The 19,082-nt window shown below is 44.5% G+C and overlaps 1 protein-coding gene across 1 annotated transcript in view; it reads left to right on the top strand.

The window, feature by feature from the left end:
* Mcub (mitochondrial calcium uniporter dominant negative subunit beta) overlaps positions 1-19,082 on the top strand; it is a 60,815-nt gene that overhangs the window by 29,319 nt on the left and 12,414 nt on the right. Inside the window, exons 2-4 of the mRNA XM_051165754.1 lie at positions 13,788-13,863; positions 15,396-15,566; positions 18,027-18,131. Coding sequence (XP_051021711.1) covers positions 13,788-13,863; positions 15,396-15,566; positions 18,027-18,131 — 352 coding nt within the window. The remainder of the gene's footprint in view (positions 1-13,787; positions 13,864-15,395; positions 15,567-18,026; positions 18,132-19,082) is intronic.

Raw genomic sequence — 19,082 nt, 5'->3', positions numbered from 1 at the left:
CTTCCCCCATCACCAACCCACCCCAGCACATCAAGTCCCATCAGGACTAAGCACATCTCCTGTGGTCTGGTGAGGCAGCCACTGGGGGTGAGGGTGGGTATGAAAAAGAAGGCAACAAAGTCCGTGTCAGAGGCAGCCCCTCCCTCCACCACCACCACCCTGGCCACTCCCCTTACTAGGGGACCCACATGAAGCCTGAGCTGCCCATTGGCTAAATCAGTTTGGGGGTCCAGTCTCACTTTGAACTCACAGAGATCCATCTGCCTGTGCCTCCCAAGTGCTGGGATCAAAGGAGTGTGACTCCACACTATGAAGTCCTGGGAAGCTGGGGAGATGGACAGTGTGTGTGTGTGTGTGTGTGTGTGTGTGTGTGTGTGTGTGTGTGTGTGTATAGGGTCCCAATACAGCCAATGCTGGCCTCAAATCTACTATGTGGCCAAGGGTAGTCTTGAGCTCCTGCTCCTCCTGCTCCCATCTCTACATGCTGTAATTACAGTTGGACCACCATGCCCAGTTCCTAACGTTTAAAAGCTAAACCGAATATTTCCAGTTTTACCTAGAGGAGACAGAAGTTAGGAAGCAGCCCTGCCTATGAGTGTTTCCCCTAGGGACACCCTCTCCCCACGTCTTTTCGGTTGGCTGCTGCTTGCTAACCCCCTGAGACCTATGTACTGTGAATCTGAAAGCTTGAACTTGTGGGACGTGACTCGGGTTGCTGAGTCATCTTCTGGTAGGGTGTTAGAAAGCCACAAGGACCCCTGCTGCCCTGGCTCCTGTGCCCTGCCCCACCCCCGAAGAAAATGCCACACTGTTCTTCCAACAGATCCCTTATTTAAGATGCAAGCGAATGAGTTCTAATTAGCACAGAGGGAACCAGACAACATAAGTACATGTTACTTTAACTATAACATCAGAATTGCAAAATGAGCTGTGATCACCTCTTTGCTCTGATTTAGTTCCTGAGTAGACCTCATGAGGTAAGTGTGTTTAACACGCTTTCACCAAGCAGTCTCTGAGGACTTGCAGGGCAAATATTGCCATGTTTAAGCTTGCACAAAAGATTGAATTTTGTCTTGTTCAAAAGATTGAATTTTTTTCATGTGCATGGGTGCTTTGCCTGCATGTTTGTCTGTGCACCATATACACCCCTATGCCTTCAGAGATCAAAAGAGGGCATTGGATTCCCTACATCTGGAGTTACACATGGTCATAAGTTGCCATGGGGATCCTGGGACTCAAATCTGGGCCCTCTGAGGTAGGATGCACAGGGCCTGCACCGTTCTAAGCCAGATAGGGATTTGTGTGTGTCTGAATCTGTATGTGTTTCTTGTGCCTTTTCTTTGGCTTTTTTTTTTTCCCTGTTTGTTTTGTTCTATTTAGTTTAGTTCTTTGAGTTTTTTTGTTTTGTTTTGTTTTGTTTTTTGTTTGTTTTTGTATTTTGCTATTGCTCATTTGTTTTCTAATGAGAGGAAGGAAGAGTGTGAATTTAGGTGGAAGGTGAGGTGGGGAGGATCTGGGAGGAGTGGGAGGACAGGAAACCATGACCAGAATATATGGTATGAAAAAAAAGATCTATTTTCAAACAAAACCAAACCCGGGTCCTTTGGAAGAGCTACAAATGCTTTTAAGCACTGAGCCATCACTCTAGCCCCATGACAGCCATTTGCTGGCCATTCCCTAAACAGTGTAATTTACATGACATTCAATGAACACACTCACATTTTGATGTCCTCAAGGGACCTGGTAACCAGTCCTCCCTCCCTGCCCCAGAACATCATGGGACAAATGCACCACACTGAGCTCCCACTTTGAAGTGGCCATTCTGATTTGTTTTCATATATATAGACTTGAATCTGGGCACCAGATATTTCTTCAGGAAATCATGACTGTAATAAAATGACATCATATTATTTACCAAATAGGCGGCTAATCATCACTTCAGCTGTTTGGACTTATTTGTGCTTTTAAAAGAGGTGTCGCGGGTTTGCCAAACTCATTTTCATGTGTAAGCTAAGGTTGGAAAATAACCCAACTATAAAAGCTGTCCCCAGCTGTTAAGCAAAAGCTGAGTGTACAGTTAAGTAGAAATTGGCAGACATAGTAGAGGTTCGGTGTTAATTATTTGTGTCTCCAAGGAGAGTGCTGTATTTAAGGAAGCCCATGTAGCAAAAACCCGAGAGCCTCTGAACACGTGAAAGTGTAGCTGTGGCATGTTGTGCTGAGATTAAAGCAAGTTGACTTCTTCCACTATCAAGGCCATGTTTGCAGGGATATTTGTTAGCCGTTGAGGAGTAAGTAGAGAAAGGGGAGGGCCATAGGGCTTAGGATGTGAAAATGCCAATGATCTGCCTGGATGTACTGGATGGATGCTGTGAGGTCCTTTGCCTAGAGGCTTGGAGTCACTCTTCCTCAGACTGTGGTTCTCTCTCTCTCTCTCTCTCTCTCTCTCTCTCTCTCTCTCTCTCTCTCTCTCTCTCTCTCTCTCTCTCTCTCCCTCCCTCCCTCTCTCCCTCCTTCTCCCCCTCTTCCTCTCTCCCTCCCTCTCTCCCTCCCTCTTTCTTCCTCCTTCCCTTCCTCCCTCTCTCCTTCTCTCTCCCTCCTTTCCCATCTCCCTCCCTCTCTTTCTCCCTCTCTCTTTATTGAAAATTCATACAGTGTATTCTGAGCATGGTTTCCCCTCCCCTCTGGACCATCCTTGTGACGACAGTCTAGCTCAGGCTTCTTCCTCAGTTTCCTAAGTTCTGGGGCCACAGCTATGAGCCACAATGCCTGGCAACACTTGTAGTTTTCCTTCCTAATCAGCTGCCATTATTTCTAAATTTGGCTTAAAAAAACAAAACAAAACAAATTTCCTAAAATGTACCACCAAATCTGCATTCTCTTAAGTTGTCTGTGACCAAGAGGAGCTGAGCAATGTTGACTGTCACACATTTGAAAGCATCTTGGAAGGGATGCCAAGTCCTTGATGAGAAGAACTGGACCAACCTCTGTGCTCACCTGAGTGTAAGGAATGCTTCGGGACGACTTAAGAGTCCTGCTTTTACTTCACGGAGCGAATTTCTTTCTCTTTGTGCAGCTGTAGCGTTTTTATAACCAGGTTAGAATACTTGTGATACCACGTTGTAGAGTTAAAAGTCTTTCTTTAGTAGACCTTTTTTTTTTTTTTTTTTTTTTTTTTTTTTTTTTTTTTTGGTAGTTCTCATCATTAGGTAGCCCAGGCTAAAATCAAACCTGCATCCTCCTGCCTCAGCCTCCCAAGTGCAGGGATTACAGGTGCATCACAAATCTTTTGTGTGTATCCACCATGTGCCAGGCATGGTTCAAGGTGCTGGAGAGAAAGTGGCAAAAGCCAGAGGCATAATCTTTGCTTCTTCCTTAGCTTTGTAGGGAGAGGTCAATTAGGAAAGAAATGCATAGATAAGCAACTTAATATTGCTTGGGATGAGTAGGATGTGACACGGGGAGAGGCAGGAGCAGGAGAGATAATCAGGGAGAGCCATCAAGGCCACTGAGTGGAAAGCATAGAGTCCCCAACATGAATGAAATTGTGTGTGAGAATGCTTGTATGGGTCAGATGGTGGTAGCGATGGCAGTGGCGCTCACCTTTAATCCCAGCACTTGGGAGGCAGAGACAGGAGGATCCCTGTGAGCGTGAGGCCAGTCTGGTCTCCAGAGCAAGTCACAGCTACACAGAGAAACCCTGTCTTGAAAAACAAAGCAGTCATAATATGGGAAGTAGGGGCTGCCTCTGACATGGACTCTGGTGCCCACGTGTTGATCACTTCCCCTTGGCGGGACAGCCTTGCCAGGCCACAGGGGAAGAAAATGCAGGCAGTCCAGATGAGACTTGATAGTCTGGGGTCAGGTGATAGGGGAGGAGGGCCCCCCTTTCTGAGGACTAGGGGAGAGGTGAGGGGGGATGAGGGAGAAAGGTGGGACTGAAAAGAGACAAGGGAGCTACAATTGGGAATGTAAACCAAATAAATAAAAATTTTTAAAGAAAAAGAGAGAAGAAGAAAGAAAGAAACACAAAGCAAAAGAAAACAAAAAATAATGCACGTATGGAGTTCATTAGGAAGGCCAGGTGCTAGCAGGACTGGTGGTGCATGCCTGTCATCTGGCAGGTAGGAGACGAGGCAGGAGGGTTAAGCATTCAAGGTCATCTTGGCTGCATAAGGAATTTGAGGCCATCCTGGGCTACATACAAACCCATCTCAGCAAACAAACAAAAAGAGGCAAAGAGAAAAGAAAATAAGAGAAGAAAAAGCAAACAAGGTGCTTTGAGGGCACAGAGGAGGCAGGGAGGAGGCAGCAGTTTCAGTTTGAATTGAAATGGGATGTTACATTTTTAGCTGAGGGTAACAAGAGCTAATGCTCATTTGCAGTTTTGGTTTTGGTTTTATTTTTGTTGTTGTTGCTGGGTTTTTTGTTTGTTTGTTTTGTTTTGTTGTTGTTGTTGTTGTTGTTGTTGCTTTTAGACTAGTACCAGTCCTGGCTGTCCCAGAGTTTGCTTTGTAGACCAGGTTGGCCTCGAACTCACAGAGATCTGCCTGCCTCTGCCTCCTGAGAGCTGGGATTAAAGGTGTATGCCACCACGCCCAGCCTGATGCTCATTTTTTTTTAAGCTTTGTTTATTTATTATGTATACAACATTTGCCTGCATGTGGGTCTACACTCCAGAAGAGGAAAATAGATCACATTATAGACAGTTCTAAGCTACCATGTGGTTGCTGGGAATTGAACTCAGGACCACTGGAAGAGCAGACTGTGCTCTTAGTCTCTGAGCCATCGCTATGGAGGGTTGGGTGGCAGAGGGTAAACCTCAAGGCTAGGAAGCCAGTTAGGAGGAGGAGTTGGGAAGTGATCGCATTGACTCGTATCTGAGTGGAACGGAGGAAGTAAGAATGTTACCTGGAACCCTTGCTGTGTGAGTACGTCCTTGAGAGAGAAAAGACCCATCGAGTGGATTCTGATGCCACTTATGGAGGTGAGCACAGCAGGTCAGGAGTTGACTCGGAAGAGAAAATAACTTGTGCCTTCTGCTAAATGGAATTTCCTTCCTCTTTCTTCACTTTTTGAACTAGTGTCTCCCTATGTTTCCTAAGCTGGCTTTGACCTCAAAACCCTCATCCTCCTTCAGCCTCCCAAGGGGTGGGATTGCAGCCCTCTGTATACTCGACTCTTGAAAGGATTTCCTTGAGGGAAGGCCCAGAAAGGTTAAGGGCTTGGGCACGCAGACCCTGCAAGTGGAACCAAGGCTCCAGTCTGTGCAGTCTGGCCCTGTAGTTTTTAGACAAACTCTGGCTCCACAGTGAGGGTTCTAAGAAAGCCAAGACCAAGACAGCATCTGAAATGAAGCAGACAGGGTGGAAAGGCCACACGGTGTGAAACAACGAGGGGAACAGTTTGGCATTCTTGCTAAGGACAAACTATTTGTGGGCCTGTTAGGTAGGCCCTAGGAAAACGTAGATCATGTTTCCTTCTTGATCCCCCTAAGTCAAAGCTCAGTCTGCCCTGAGCCCATTCTTTTTTTTTTTTTTAATTTTTAAATTTTATTTTATTAATTTATTCTTATTACTTCTCAATGGTTATCCCATCCCTTGTATCCTCCCATTCCTCCCTCCCTCCCATTTTCCCCTTACTCCCCTCCCCTATGACTGTGACTGTGGGGGACCTCCTCCCCCTTTATATGCTGAGCCCATTCTTATTAACATGTATTTGTTATATACATCAAGGATACTTACTGTGCCATCTGAGAAAGTTCAAAATGTTGGACTTTTTTCTTGCCTAGGCTACTCACTGAATGCTGGGATTACAGAGGTGTACCACCACCTCTTAACCAAAGTCCTCTCAACACTCTCCCCTATACACCATGCAAGTGTGCTGAGCTCTCAAGGCTGCTCCTGTCATTTGCACTATTATCTTAAGAGTTAATTATTTGTTCCCAAGCATATTAGTAGTAATTGTTTGTTAATGTAGCTATGTACTTAAAACAGTACTACATATGAACCAAAGGAACATAAGAATCACCTTTACACAAACTAAATTGACTCCATCAGGTGATTTGATAACTGTGAGTTATTGAAATGTGTTGTGCATTAAATCTGGGCAAACCAGCAGTGAGGGGTCCAAATGGAAAATCACAAATATGTAAAAGAAACAAGCAGAGATCTCAAGCATCTCAAAGATACTTATTAGAAGCCAGAGACTTTGGATGGTACTTTATAGGTGTGTCTGCTTCATACATGCCAAATATGATCATGGCTACTGCTCAGCTTACACTTCAGACGCAGCTAATTTCATTGCACTGACTGGGGTCAGTTGGCTCTAGGCAGTGGATTCCTTCTCAAAGAAGACTTCAGGTTTACAACAAAATGTAAGATGGATATTTATGGTTTTGACTTAACACATTTAGGGTATTTGCATTTCATGTTTCTTTTCCTTAACTAATTTATTAGTTAGATGATCATGTGCATTTCATAGAGGATCTCCCAGTCCCAAAGAAGAAAGGCCTTCGGAATTTTGATATGAAGGAATATAATCTTTATGCTCCTGAGGACTGTGTGGTGTCTCCCAGCCACGGCTTAGGAGGAACCAAAATGGAAGGATACGCAGGGAAACTTGGTGGTGGTGGAGTGTGTGTGTGTGTGTGTGTGTGTGTGTGTGTGTGTGTGTGTGTGTGTGTGTGTGTGTCAGGGATGGGAATAGGGTGATCACCAGGACTTCCAAGGAGTCGCATGTATATTCTGCCTGGGTAGGAACTCATCCAGAAGTTCCAGGCTTTCTCAACACTTACAAATACATTTTAGGCCACCTACCTAATCCCACTTCTTAGTTATACTCTTCAACAGAGACTAGAAAAAGCTGTTGTGATTTAGTCAACAAAGCCCGAGTCCTTGGCAGACGTCTGTGGCACCCTGCTTTTTCTCGTTCCTTTAAACGCCCCCTAATCATTTATCTCTTTAAACTTAACCTTAAATCTTACTAAACTCCCAATTTAATCTAAATATAGCCAGGTTTCATACTGAAAATAGTGAGCTCCCATGGTTGAAAGGAGCACTGTGTTCTGGCCAGGCATGGTGGTGTACCCCTTTAATCAGCTCTAGTTAGCAGAAGGAGATCTCTGTGCAGCCAACACATGGAGTCCCAAGGCAGCCAGTGCTGCACAGAGAGACAGTGCCTCACCCTCCAAAGATGCTATTTTTGGCCTGTGATTTGTATCTCTATCTTCATGATGTCCACCCATTCTCTTCTCTGCAGATCCTCACCGTAAGCATCTGCTTCCGTTGTCTCTGCTGAGCCTCCTCCTGGTAACTCTCCTCTGCCTTTTAAGGCTCAATACAACGGAGGGCCATCTCAGTCAAAGGCTTTTCTCCTCCCACAACCCTTACATATATAACCTGCCTGCCACTTAGCATCCACTTACTCTTTCACTTTTTTAAGCTTCTGAGGTCATGGTGTCTTGCCAGCTGTCTGTCTGAGGACTCTGATGTCTTTCTGTCCCTGTTGTGCTCCTAGAAGACACTGTCAGTGTGGGGATGTGACAACCGGCCCTAACCTGATGGCACTGTGTTATTGCTTATCCAGAATGAACTACTCTGTCCCAGGCATTAAGTGCTCGGACCTGAGTAACAATTTGCACAAGTCTCCTGTGATGGCTAAATAAACTTAACACCGAGCCAGGCATCCATCCCTGAAGGGCTGTTGACCTTTTGCCCTGGGATGCCTGGGAGACCCTAGTGGTCTGCTGATGACATGAGAGTAGGCTAATAGGCTGTGAAATAGTAACAGCTGCCTTTGTTTCTGTAAAGCCTGCTTATCACTATGGGAAAGAGATGACGTGGTCTTTTTATTACTATATAGCAGGGGGGAAAATGAGAGAAGTAAAACCATTTTCCTGCCCAGCCATGGATTCTGCGGGTAGTTATAAGACACAGGTTTCTGATGTCCACCTTAAAACCTCCCCTTAGGGCTGGAGAGATGGCTCAGAGGTTAAGAGCACTGGCTGCTCTTCCAAAGACCCTTGAGTTCAATTCCCAGCAACCACATGGTGGCTCACAACCATCTATAATGAGACCTGGTGCCCTCCTCTGGCGTGTAGGCAGAATTCTGTATACATAATAAATAAACAAATCTAAAACAAAACAAAATAAACTTTGCCTTAAACCCCACTCCTCATGGCATGCCTGTTGGCTCTAAGGCTTCTGCTAGCAATAAGAATAAATTCGCTTAGTCTAAACTTGAATTAGGTCTGTCTTTGGTCTTTCCCAGGGGATTCAATACAACATCTTCAAATTGACTCAGCCACTGTGTTTTGGGGTTAATGGCTATTAGTTTGCATAGTATGGTTTCAGTATTAATAACATCACCACAAACCCTCTATTCTATATTTAAGTAGATATTCATATCTATTGCTTATATTCCTTTTCCTCTCAAGAAAATGCTTGGATACTAGTAGACCTACAAGGACATCTTGATGTAGTTCTGTTTCAGTGTACTGTTATTTTCAGAAGTGAGTTAATGAAGCCTTAAAGTTTCCTTTGATTCCTTCTCAGTCTTCTGTGAAGGTCAGGTTTAATCTCAATACTGTCTTCACTAGGTATAGGCATGGTAGCCCAGTGAACGGCAGGTCTAGAGGATGAGACACTAAAATAGTGATAATGAAATTATAATGCCGACAATAAGGTAGAAGGTCCAAAAGGGGGTGGATACCGATCTGAACATATGCATTACATGTTAGGAAAAGATCCAAGCTGAAATGACAGATGTGAAAAATTATATACTAAAACACAAAACTTAATGCCGGGTATGGTGGTGCACACCTTTAATCCTAGCACTTGAGAGGCAGAGGCAGCTGGATCACTGTGAGTTCGAGGCCAGCATGGTCTACAAAGTTAGTCTATGACAGCCAAGGCTACACAGCAAAACCCTGTCTCAAAAACTGAAAAAAAAAAAAAAAGACAAAATAAAACCTTGAAAGCTTCACAAGCTCCAATTGAAGTCTTTTGTTTTATGTTTATTTCAACAGGTTTTATTTCAAAATCTTATCTTAAAATATTTTAGGAAGAACTTTAAAAAGGAGTCAATTGTGCCATTAAATATGTCTGTTGTGGGATAAGCACAAAGCATTTGGATGCTGGTTTGCAGGACTTGAGTAGGGTGGCTGTGCTGTCCCCCGTGGCTCTCTGCCCCTCAGCATTGCAGACGCGAGGCATTAAAACACTGAAGTTGACAGTGTCAGCACCAATTGGCAAGACCTCCAAGTGTCCACTCCCTTCTTCCAGATTGTTCTCCACAGTGGTTGGCTTAGGCTACCAAGGACTGGTCCATGTTCTCGTCTTGATCCCATGTAAAGCTTTCCTTCCTACGTCATGCCTTCCTGCTGCCTTACTCTGCTTTAGCCTTTTAATTAGCACAGACTCACAATGCAGTTATTCATATCCTAACCCAAATATTAGAGACAGTGCCACAAAGAAGACTTCCCATCGAGTGTAAGAGGCCAGCCCTGATTTAACCGAGACTCTTGCAGAATGGCATCCGCACAAGAGCTGCGTAGTTTTATGGAAAACCTTAACGGACTTTCAAAATGAAGCCAGAGCAAGAAAGAGATCAGAAGCCTTCCAGAAGCTTCCTGGTGCCCATTCTGAAGTGCAACTATCCTCTTGCCTTCCCACATTATACGGTTCTTCCTGCTTGTTTGTTTTGGAATCTTACTGAACGTAATCTTTTAGATTCACTCACATTATTGTATTAGTATATAATATTCAAATAAAATGTACCATGATTTATTCATTGTAGTAGTGATGCTTTGTGTAATTCAAGTTTTTCAAGCTCATGAAAAGTGATATTAACTGCACTAATGCTTAGACACATCCCATATATAGGATACATACACACGTGCACACACACACATACATATGCACACAATACTCACATATGACCACATGGATATATGTTATATCTGTCATTTAAGCACATTCACAATGGTGTTGTTGGTTCACTCTCTGGGGTAGCATTGTTGGGATTAGGACTTGGTGTATTTAGAGGGATATTCCCAAAAGGTAGTTTATATTCTCCCAGCGGCATGTAGAGTCGAGGTTTGGGCATATTCTTAGGCCCAGTCAGGTCCCTGTGGTTGGAAGCTCAATGGCCCAGTTTGGAGCTGGTGTCTGTCCAGTGACAGTGAAGGAACTGGCAGGCACATGGTACAGACAGGCTTTACTGAGGCCTAGCACCTGCAAGCTCAACCAGCTCACTGAAAGCAAGGAGCGTTTTAGAAAATGGGAAAGTGGGTGAGCTGGGCAGATACTTCAGAAGGTTCCAGCTGTGTGCACACAGCTTAGAAAGAGGCCCCAGATTGGAGGCGCTGCATCAGGCCAACAGCACAGCAATGCAGTCGGGGCTATGTGAGCAGGGAGATACTGTTGACAGTTCGTGACGATGGAGGACAGAGCTCATTTCTCATGGACAGGAAAGGGAATCTGAAAGTGAGGCTGGGAAGGTGTAAGGAGAGATCCAGGGAAATGTGGAATCATGGGAGACAGGAAAGTGTCAAGGGGGAAGGGTGAGGAGGAAACGAGGCCAAGGCTTCGGCAAAACCACTGAGAATTAAGCTTTCAGTTGATCTACCAAGGAAGAACGCAGAATCTTCTGAGAGCGAGTTCTGGGAAACAATGGGCTAGGAGCCAGGTAGCCATCGGCAAGAGTGAGGAGAGAGGGGTGGTAAATGCAGCCAGCCTGTTCAAGAGGAAGGAGGAGGGGCCGGATATGGACAGAAAGCAGGTGGCGGGCAGGAGACACTCCACCATGCTTTGTCCACCCATGAGAAATTATTAGTCAGATGGCACACGTTTTGAAGATTGGGTGGTCACTCAGCATGCAGTAATTACTTAATGAATATTAGGTACTTAAATTATTGTTCACATGATGCTAGAGCCACAGTTACTATGCACAGGAGTTTATTATTTCTCTGTGTATTTAGGTCTAGAACAAAAGGATCTGTTATAGCCAGGTTTACCACACAAGGTGCATACTGCAGGGCTGGAGAGATGGCTCAGCGGTTAAGAACACTGCTGGTGCTCCCAAAGGTCCTGAGTTCAATTCCCAGAAACTACATGGTGGCTCACAAGCATCTATAATGAGATCTGGTGCTCTCTTCTGGTGTGCAGACATACATGCAAGGAAAACGTTGCATGCTTCATAAATAAATAAAATCTTTAAAAAATAATTATGTGATTGCTAAAGAAACCTGGAAATAGAAATAGCCGCGCTTGTGGCACACGTCTTTAATCCCAGCACTCGGGAGGCAGAGGCAGGCAGATTGCTGTGAGTTTGAGGTCAGCCTGGTCTATAAAGTGAGTCCAGGACAGCCAAGGCTAGCACAGAGAGACCCTGTCTCAAAGAACCAACAACCAACCAAACAAACAAAATTTTTAAAAAACCCAAAGAAACCTGGAAACATTATCTTTATGAATTCCTCTTTGTTTCCCAATACAGAGTTACCTCATTTGCTGTGCAAAAAAGGTCTTTATGTATATCTGCTATATTTAAAAGTTGTGGCTAACTTTGTGCATTGATTTGAATAAGTGGGTGTGTCTATAAAAGACTATTTGGATGCTAGATACATGTATGCAGGCTCTGAACTGGATGGATGTCTTATTTGAGACAGTAGGTGGTAGTTCTATTAATTTCAGTGTATATAATAATTACTGGTTTTCAAAAATATCATGTCTATATTTTGGTGTTTATATTTTCAGGCCTTGAGACAGTTAGTTAGTTAGTTAGTTAGTTACTTAGTTAGTTAGTTAGTGGTACTGGTATTTGAGCCCAGGCCCTTACACATGTTAGGCAGGTGTTCTCCCACTGAACCACAGCCCCAACATCCCCAGCCTCTTTTCTAATGTCTCAAAGAGTCATGATTGATTTTTCAGAGGCAAGTTGATAATTCTGAGCAGCCAAATGATATTAGCAACCAAGACTTTTCCTAAGCCAGTTTCCAGTTTGTATCTTAAGTCTTTTTAAAGTAAATCATGTGACCTAATGATATGAGTGACCTACAACCAGAGCAAGCCTGAAGAGAGTGGCATTCTTGTGGGTGTGGTAAGGGCAAATTACAGCACTCCTGCTGAGGCTAGTGTCACAGGCAGGCTTGGTGCAGCACAATAATTAAAGTGTCCTTAAACAGCTTCTCTTGGAATCACTGTGGTTTTGCTTTTCTGGACTACTATTTCACTGCTGCCTTTCGACCAAGAAGCTTAAATATAAACCGCTGCTCTGGCTCACATTGATTTGTAAATCATGTGAGACCTGCTCGGCATAAATGTCTCTTTCTCCTCGTAGGAAAGCCCTGGTTCTATCTTAAAGTCGCAGTGCTCTGTTCTTTTATGTTGAGCTGGAGCGAGGCATGGAGCTAAATGCTTTTCTTGTGAATTCTATTGCGCACAATCCTTCTCAGAATATACATCCGCTGTAAACTACACATCATCTACCCCCCATATATATTTACAGCTAGCAGAAGAAGAGTATATTAAAGTTTAAATTACACGTAAGTACGTATTAAACTCTTGCACCTTTTGCTATTGTTTTGAGGTAGGGTCTGAATAGCATTGAGCTCACTGTTCAAGAGGCTGACAAGTCGGCAAGTTGACTAAGAACACTGGCTGCTCTTCCAGAGGACATAGGTTCAACTTCTAGCATCCATATAGTGGCTTACAACTGTCTATAACTCCAATTCCAGGGATCTAATGCCCTTGTCTGGCTTCTGTGGGCACCAGCCAGGTATGTGGTACATGGACATAGAAGCAAGCCAAACATCCATGCACATAAAATAGAAAGTAAATCTAAAGAAGATTTAAAAAAAAAAAAAAAAGAAAGCAAGTCAGGGTTCATACATATGCACACACATGAACACACTGGTGCACAGTCAGGGTTGATAATATTAAGGATGGTCTAGCACTTGGGAAGCAGAGGCAGGCGGATCACTGTGAGTTTTTCTGTGTAGCCTTGACTGTCCTGGACTTGCTTTGTAGACCAGGCTGGCCTTGAACTCACAATGATCTGCCTGCCTCTGCCTTCCAAGTGCTAGGATTAAAGGCATGCGCCACCACTACATTAAAGTAACTTTTATTTGCCTGATTTTACTGTCGTCTCTGAGGCTTACTGCCCCTATCTGCTAACTATGGCCTAGTCCTGGAAGCTTCTAGCCTCTGTACAATCTAACCTAGGCCTAGGATGTTTTCAGCCTCTGAGTCTTACTGCTGAAGAAGCTCACCCGTTCTAGCTCTTTCTGAACTCTGGTTGCCTGGTTCAACTCAGCTGTGCTGGCTCAAGCTAACGCTAACAATCTTTCTAATCTTGTGGCTCCTTCTCATTCTCTGGCTCCTTCTGTCTTCACCTGTGACTAGCTTGTTCTCACTTCAACCTGCCTCTGTAAAATTCTCCCGATAAAACTGCCTCTCAATTCCATGAACTGAAAACTGCCGCAGACTCAGCTCCACTGCACGGCCTCTCTCTGCAGAGTCCACTCACTGACTCAACCGAACTGACTGAACAGCACTGACTAGAACTCGGAGATCGGCAAGCCTCTGTCTCCTGAGTGCTGGGATTACAGGCCTGCACCATCACGCCTGGACCTAACCTTTTCTTTACCTGAAAAATCGCTCTATTCCAGGCTGGCCTTGAATTTAGAGATCCGCTTGCCTCTGTCTCCTGGGATTAAAGGCGTGTCTGTATTCCAGCCAAAGTAGCCATGTTGCTGGATGAAAATTCTTCTGCCATCTTTCTTACAGGCTCTATGTATGAAACTCTATGGAAATCCAGAATACTACCAAGCACTCCATTATGGAGCAGTGACGTCACCTGATGGTAAGTCTTGTCATCACTTCTTTGGTTTGTGGGCTGGCTAACTCATTTCCACTCTTCCCAATAGAGTGGGAGATACAGTCCTGAGCTGGGCAGATTCTGCCTGCCCCACCCCGACCTACAGGCTATGTTCGTTTTCTTCTGTCAGTACATCATCTCCTGTGATGCCTTTTGGCAAACTTTACCCAATAAGCAGAGAAACTGAAGACGAGTCAGTTTCCTCCCTCAGGATCGGAACTCTTTCCCTATGAAGACCTCGGGCAGATAATTATAATGGCGAGTAGGAGACGCTACTACAAGCTGCTAGAGGATGTAGGCCTGTAGGGTATGTAGGCCTGTAATGTATGTAATGTCAAACCATAGCACAGGTCACACACCATATTCATGATACAAATTTTATATGGGAATTCCGAGATTTATGAGTTCCATGAGGAATCATAAGCATTCCATTCCATTACCTTGTAATGGGGGTGGGAGGGCAGTGTCTCTTCCTAGTCATCATAGGAGATCAGTCAAAAAGCCCAGTGCTGGGCATGAGCCACTTCTTTTTGAATTGTTGGTCAGTGGTGTGCCATAGACCTCCACCCCTACCTCCACCCCCACTCTAGGACCCCACTGCTGAGGACACCACATACTTGAGACACCTGGCAGCTTCACCTCTACTGGCTAGCTTTCATAGTGCCAGAAGGTTCTGTTTACAGACAGAGGGAGAAAACTTTTCAACAGACTTACCCAGTTGTGGACCCTTCAAACTAGAATATCCACCGAGCTGGCTGTAAATGCCCAGTGGTGGGAGAGTGGCAGGAATGTTATGGGAGTAACCGCTCACTTTCTGATTGGGTTTAAAGCCCACTCCACGGCCATAAGTGCTCTAGCCTCTTATGTTTGTTTGTTTGTTTGTTTTTTAAATCATTTTGTTTTGAGACAAGGTCACACTATGTAGCCTTGGCTGTCCTGCAACTCACTTTATAAACCAGGCTGACCTTTAATTCACAGCGATCCAGTACTGCCTCTGCCTCCCCAGTACTGAGATTAAAAGATGTATACCTCCATGCTCTGCACAGGTTATTTTTAAAAAAAAAAAAAAAAAAAAAAAAAAAAAGAATGCACATGAAATTGGTGGTGGGGGGAGAGTGTTGAGGGGACAATTGTAGGGAAGGGAATGGGGTGTGTTTGATCAAAATACATTATATGCGCATATGAAATGCTCAATAAAATACATAAAATCCTATATTTTATTTTCTCTTGTTTAAAAATATTTAGTGTATGTGTGTGTGTGTGTGTGTGTGTGTGTGTGTGCGTGTTCCTGTGCCTGAGTGTAGGTATGTACACCAGCCATGTGCATGCCCATGATGAACAGAAGAGTCGTTGGACCCATTGGAACTGGAGTTACAGACCACGTGAGCTGCCATGAAGATCCTGGGAACAAAACCTGGGTCTTCTACAGAAGCAGCCAGTGTTTTTAACCACTGAGCCACCTCTCCAAGTTAAACCCTTCATGCTTATGTTTTACTATATATTTTTTGTCTTAACAGAAATAACAGTTAGTTATAGACATGGTCTCCCTTTGGTAACACTCACTCTGCCATCCAGAAAAGAGCGCTGTCAGTTTGTAGTCAAGCCACTGTTGTCAACAGTGGGCTCATTCCTTCAGGACGTACAAAACGAAGATAAAGGCATCAAAACTGCAGCCATCATCACAGCAGGTATGTCTGAGAACTCTGTAGTCAGGGCTTTTTCTCTTCCCTTCTGCACCTGTGTTTTGGTTCTTTATTATCCTAGAAAGAATTTCATTATATAATAAATTATATAACTCATTATATAACCAATGCCTACCCACTATGGAGTCCTTCCTTTTTACATACCAGCACTATTAAAATAATAACTCAAAGCCAGCACAGTGGCTCATGCCTACGATCCAAGTACTTGGGAAGCTGGGATAGGAAGATTGAGAGTTCAGAGCTAGTCTGGGCTATGTCGTGAGACAGGATCTCAACATAAAACAAAGCAAACAAAAAGATTGGCCCAATTACATTGAATAAAAGATGATGAAATAGTTTATTGTAAATTCCAGTTATTCATTTTATAAATCATTGAAATTTTTTTCTATGAGAAAATTTTAGTAGAATAGCATTTGTGTGTAATGTTCAACAAAAAATTGAATAATTGGAAGTAAAATGTATTTTATACAATTAAAATAGCCAGTAGAAAATGCACAGATAGTAAATTAATTGTTGTTATAAAGCAATTCCAGTCAGGGATTGTTTTCATAGAATCGGTCCTTAGGAGAATATACATTTTAATATAAGGAGAGCTAGCTAGTAATTTATATATTTAAGTGCATAATATGGACTTTATATTCTTTTTTTTTTTTTTTTTTTTTTTTGGACTTTATATTCTTATTGCATGAAATGGGTTTAGACCAACTGCCCCTAAAGTTGAGAAAGAAATTATTTCTATCAGTCCAATATTTAAAGGCCACTGGTACATAAACATCAATAAACTATCATTGTTCTTTGATTGTATCAACAGCTCTGTGTAAGCTTATTTAAAAGTCAGTGATTACTGTTGTAGTTCTGAAAAGGAAATAAACATGGGCGGGGGAAATGACTCAGCAATGGAAAGTGGCCTTCCAACATCCATACTGATCCCCAGTCAGCTCCCTGCAACTCCATCTCCAGGCCATGCACCGCCCTCTCCTGGTCTCCACAGGTATTGCACTCACGTGCACAAACACACACATGAACACATATGTGCATAATTAAAAATAAAAATTAAGGCTAAATTTAAAAAAAGAAAAGAAAACAGATTTGTTCCTAACCAAATTAAGAACCAATTAAGGGATAGACACAGATGTTGTAAACATAGAGATTAAAGAGTTTATTCATCCAACAAATATTTATATCAGGCCTTGTAGATGCTAGAGACAGAGCAAAGACCAGAGAGATAAAAGCCACTGTGCTTAATAGAATATACATTTTAGGAGGAAAAATAAACAAGATAAAGCAATGATTATGCAGAATGTCGGTTAGTAAACCTTAATGGAGAAAGCAGAGTAAGGAACATGGGATTGTGATGGGCAAGGCAGCAGGGTGATACCTGAGTCAAGATCTGGACAAAAAGAGAAACTGGAGAAGATGGGAGGATCTGGGGGAGATGAGGGGCCCCGGGGGAGATGAGGGGGACCTGGGGGAGATGACGGGGGCCTGGAGGGGACCCGGGGGAGACGAGGGGGACCCGGGGGAGACGAGAGGGACCTGGGGGAGGTGAGGAGGACCTGGGGGAGACGAGGGGGACCTGGGGGAGACGAGGGGGACCTGGAGGGGACCTGGGGGAGACAAGGGAGACAGGGGGACCTGAGAGAGACGAGGGGGGCACCTGGGGGAGACGGAGGACCTGGGGAGATGAGGGGGACCTGGGGGAGACGAGGGGGACCTGGGGCAGACGGGGAGGACCCGGGGGAGATGGGGGTGACACCCGGGGGAGACGGGGGAGAGACCCGGGGGAGACGAGGGGGACCTGGGGGAGATGATGGCCGATGGAGTTGATGAGAGGGGCTTGTAGGTCTCAGGAACTCCAGGAACAGATGCTAATGAAACTGGGAAGGACTAGGGGGTGTGGCTTGTTGGAGGAGGTGTGTCATTGGTGGTGGGCTTTGAGGTTTTAGAAGTCCATGCTAAGCCCAGTCTCTCCCTCTCCCTCTCCCTCTCCCTCTCCCTCTCCGTCTCTCTCCTTAGAACTTAATCAGATGTGCGTTCTCAGCTGCTGCTCCAGAGCCCTTCCTGCTTGCATGCCACCCACTTCCTGCCATGATGGTCATGGACTAAGCCTCTGAAAAATTGAGCAAGTCCCCCCAGTTAAATGCTTTCTGTTAAAAGTTCCCTTGGTCACAGTATATCTCCCCAGAGCAAAAGAACAGTAACTAAGGCAGCTTATCTGTGGGGCGTTTTCTTGGGTAATGATTGGTATAGAAAGGCCCGTTACATATGGTCCAGTGGGATGGAAGGTAATAAAGCAATCAGAGAAAATTTGCTTAGTGAGAAGGGAGCCCTCTGGAGGGCAGATGTCCACGACTGTATTATACAAAGTAGAGTCTCAGTTTTTACATGTTGAGACATGGCTCCCACGGCTTCAAAGCAGACACAGTTCTGTGTTGTTTCTTTCAGATGGCAGTGAGATTCCAGCTTCAATGTTGATGGACACTTTGTTAACAAAAGATTTTAAACTCGTCATCAACAAAGTACCATATGATGTACGGTGTCACAAGACAGGTAAGCAAAGGCCTTCAGCCATCTTAACTTTTGTTTTATGGGAGGCTTTTCCAGGGAGTAACAGAACCTTGTCTGAAGTATTACAGAGTGGCCATTTTCCTCCGGCCAGAAGCAGGAGGAAGATTTCCCAATATTTACCATGAAAACTGAGTAGAGCTTTCAAAAGTGTGGCCTGACCCTCATACCTGAACACCCTGGAGTTTCAGAATCTCAAGAGTTTCACACACACAGTGCCTCCAGCAAGTTTTTGGTTATAGTGCAGGCCAGTTGTGATTCTCAGCCACTCTCCTCAACACTGCGGGTCGTGTTTTGCTCTGTGATCTCAGTGTTAGGGTGGGATTGCTTGGGACAAAGACTAGCATGGCGCTGCCCAGAAAGACCCACTTGCTACAGCTCCCGCCTGCTACAGCCCCGCCCACGTAGTAAAGCCACCCCATATTCAAATGATGCCAAAATTGAGTTCTGGATGTTACCAGCCTCCCACCTGAACGACCACCAGGCACTGGAACCGTATAACTCGACTTTATATGGAAAAAAGCCACCATTTGCCTGACATGTCACCCTTCCTCTTGCCTGGGTCCCACACATGACTTCTCTACCTGCCCCCCCAACCCCCTCCCCCATGTGCCCGAGAGCTGCACCTATAAAACTGAGCTTGTTCGCTGCCAATTCGATCTGATCTGGTCACTTTGCATAGCACCCAAGCCTCTCACTTAGTTCTCCCATCCAAGTACTAAACAGGACTGATCCTACTTGACCAAACTGGACCCGGTCAAGGTGGTACAGCCGAGGACTGCCCAGCTCTTGCCTCTTTCAAAAGTGCTCCCGGCTGCCTGTTTGTTTCCCTTTTTCGTTGCGGTTAAGGAATGAGGACTTTCGGGCTCATTGCATGCCAGATAATGAAACTACAAGTCTTAACTCTTCAAATAGACTTTGGCTTTTAATGTTAAA

This window comes from Acomys russatus, chromosome 23, assembly GCF_903995435.1.
Source record: "Acomys russatus chromosome 23, mAcoRus1.1, whole genome shotgun sequence".
Taxonomy (NCBI): domain Eukaryota; kingdom Metazoa; phylum Chordata; class Mammalia; order Rodentia; family Muridae; genus Acomys; species Acomys russatus.
The sequence above is the reverse complement of the archived record's forward strand: the minus strand, read 5'-3'. Positions and strand labels throughout refer to the sequence as shown.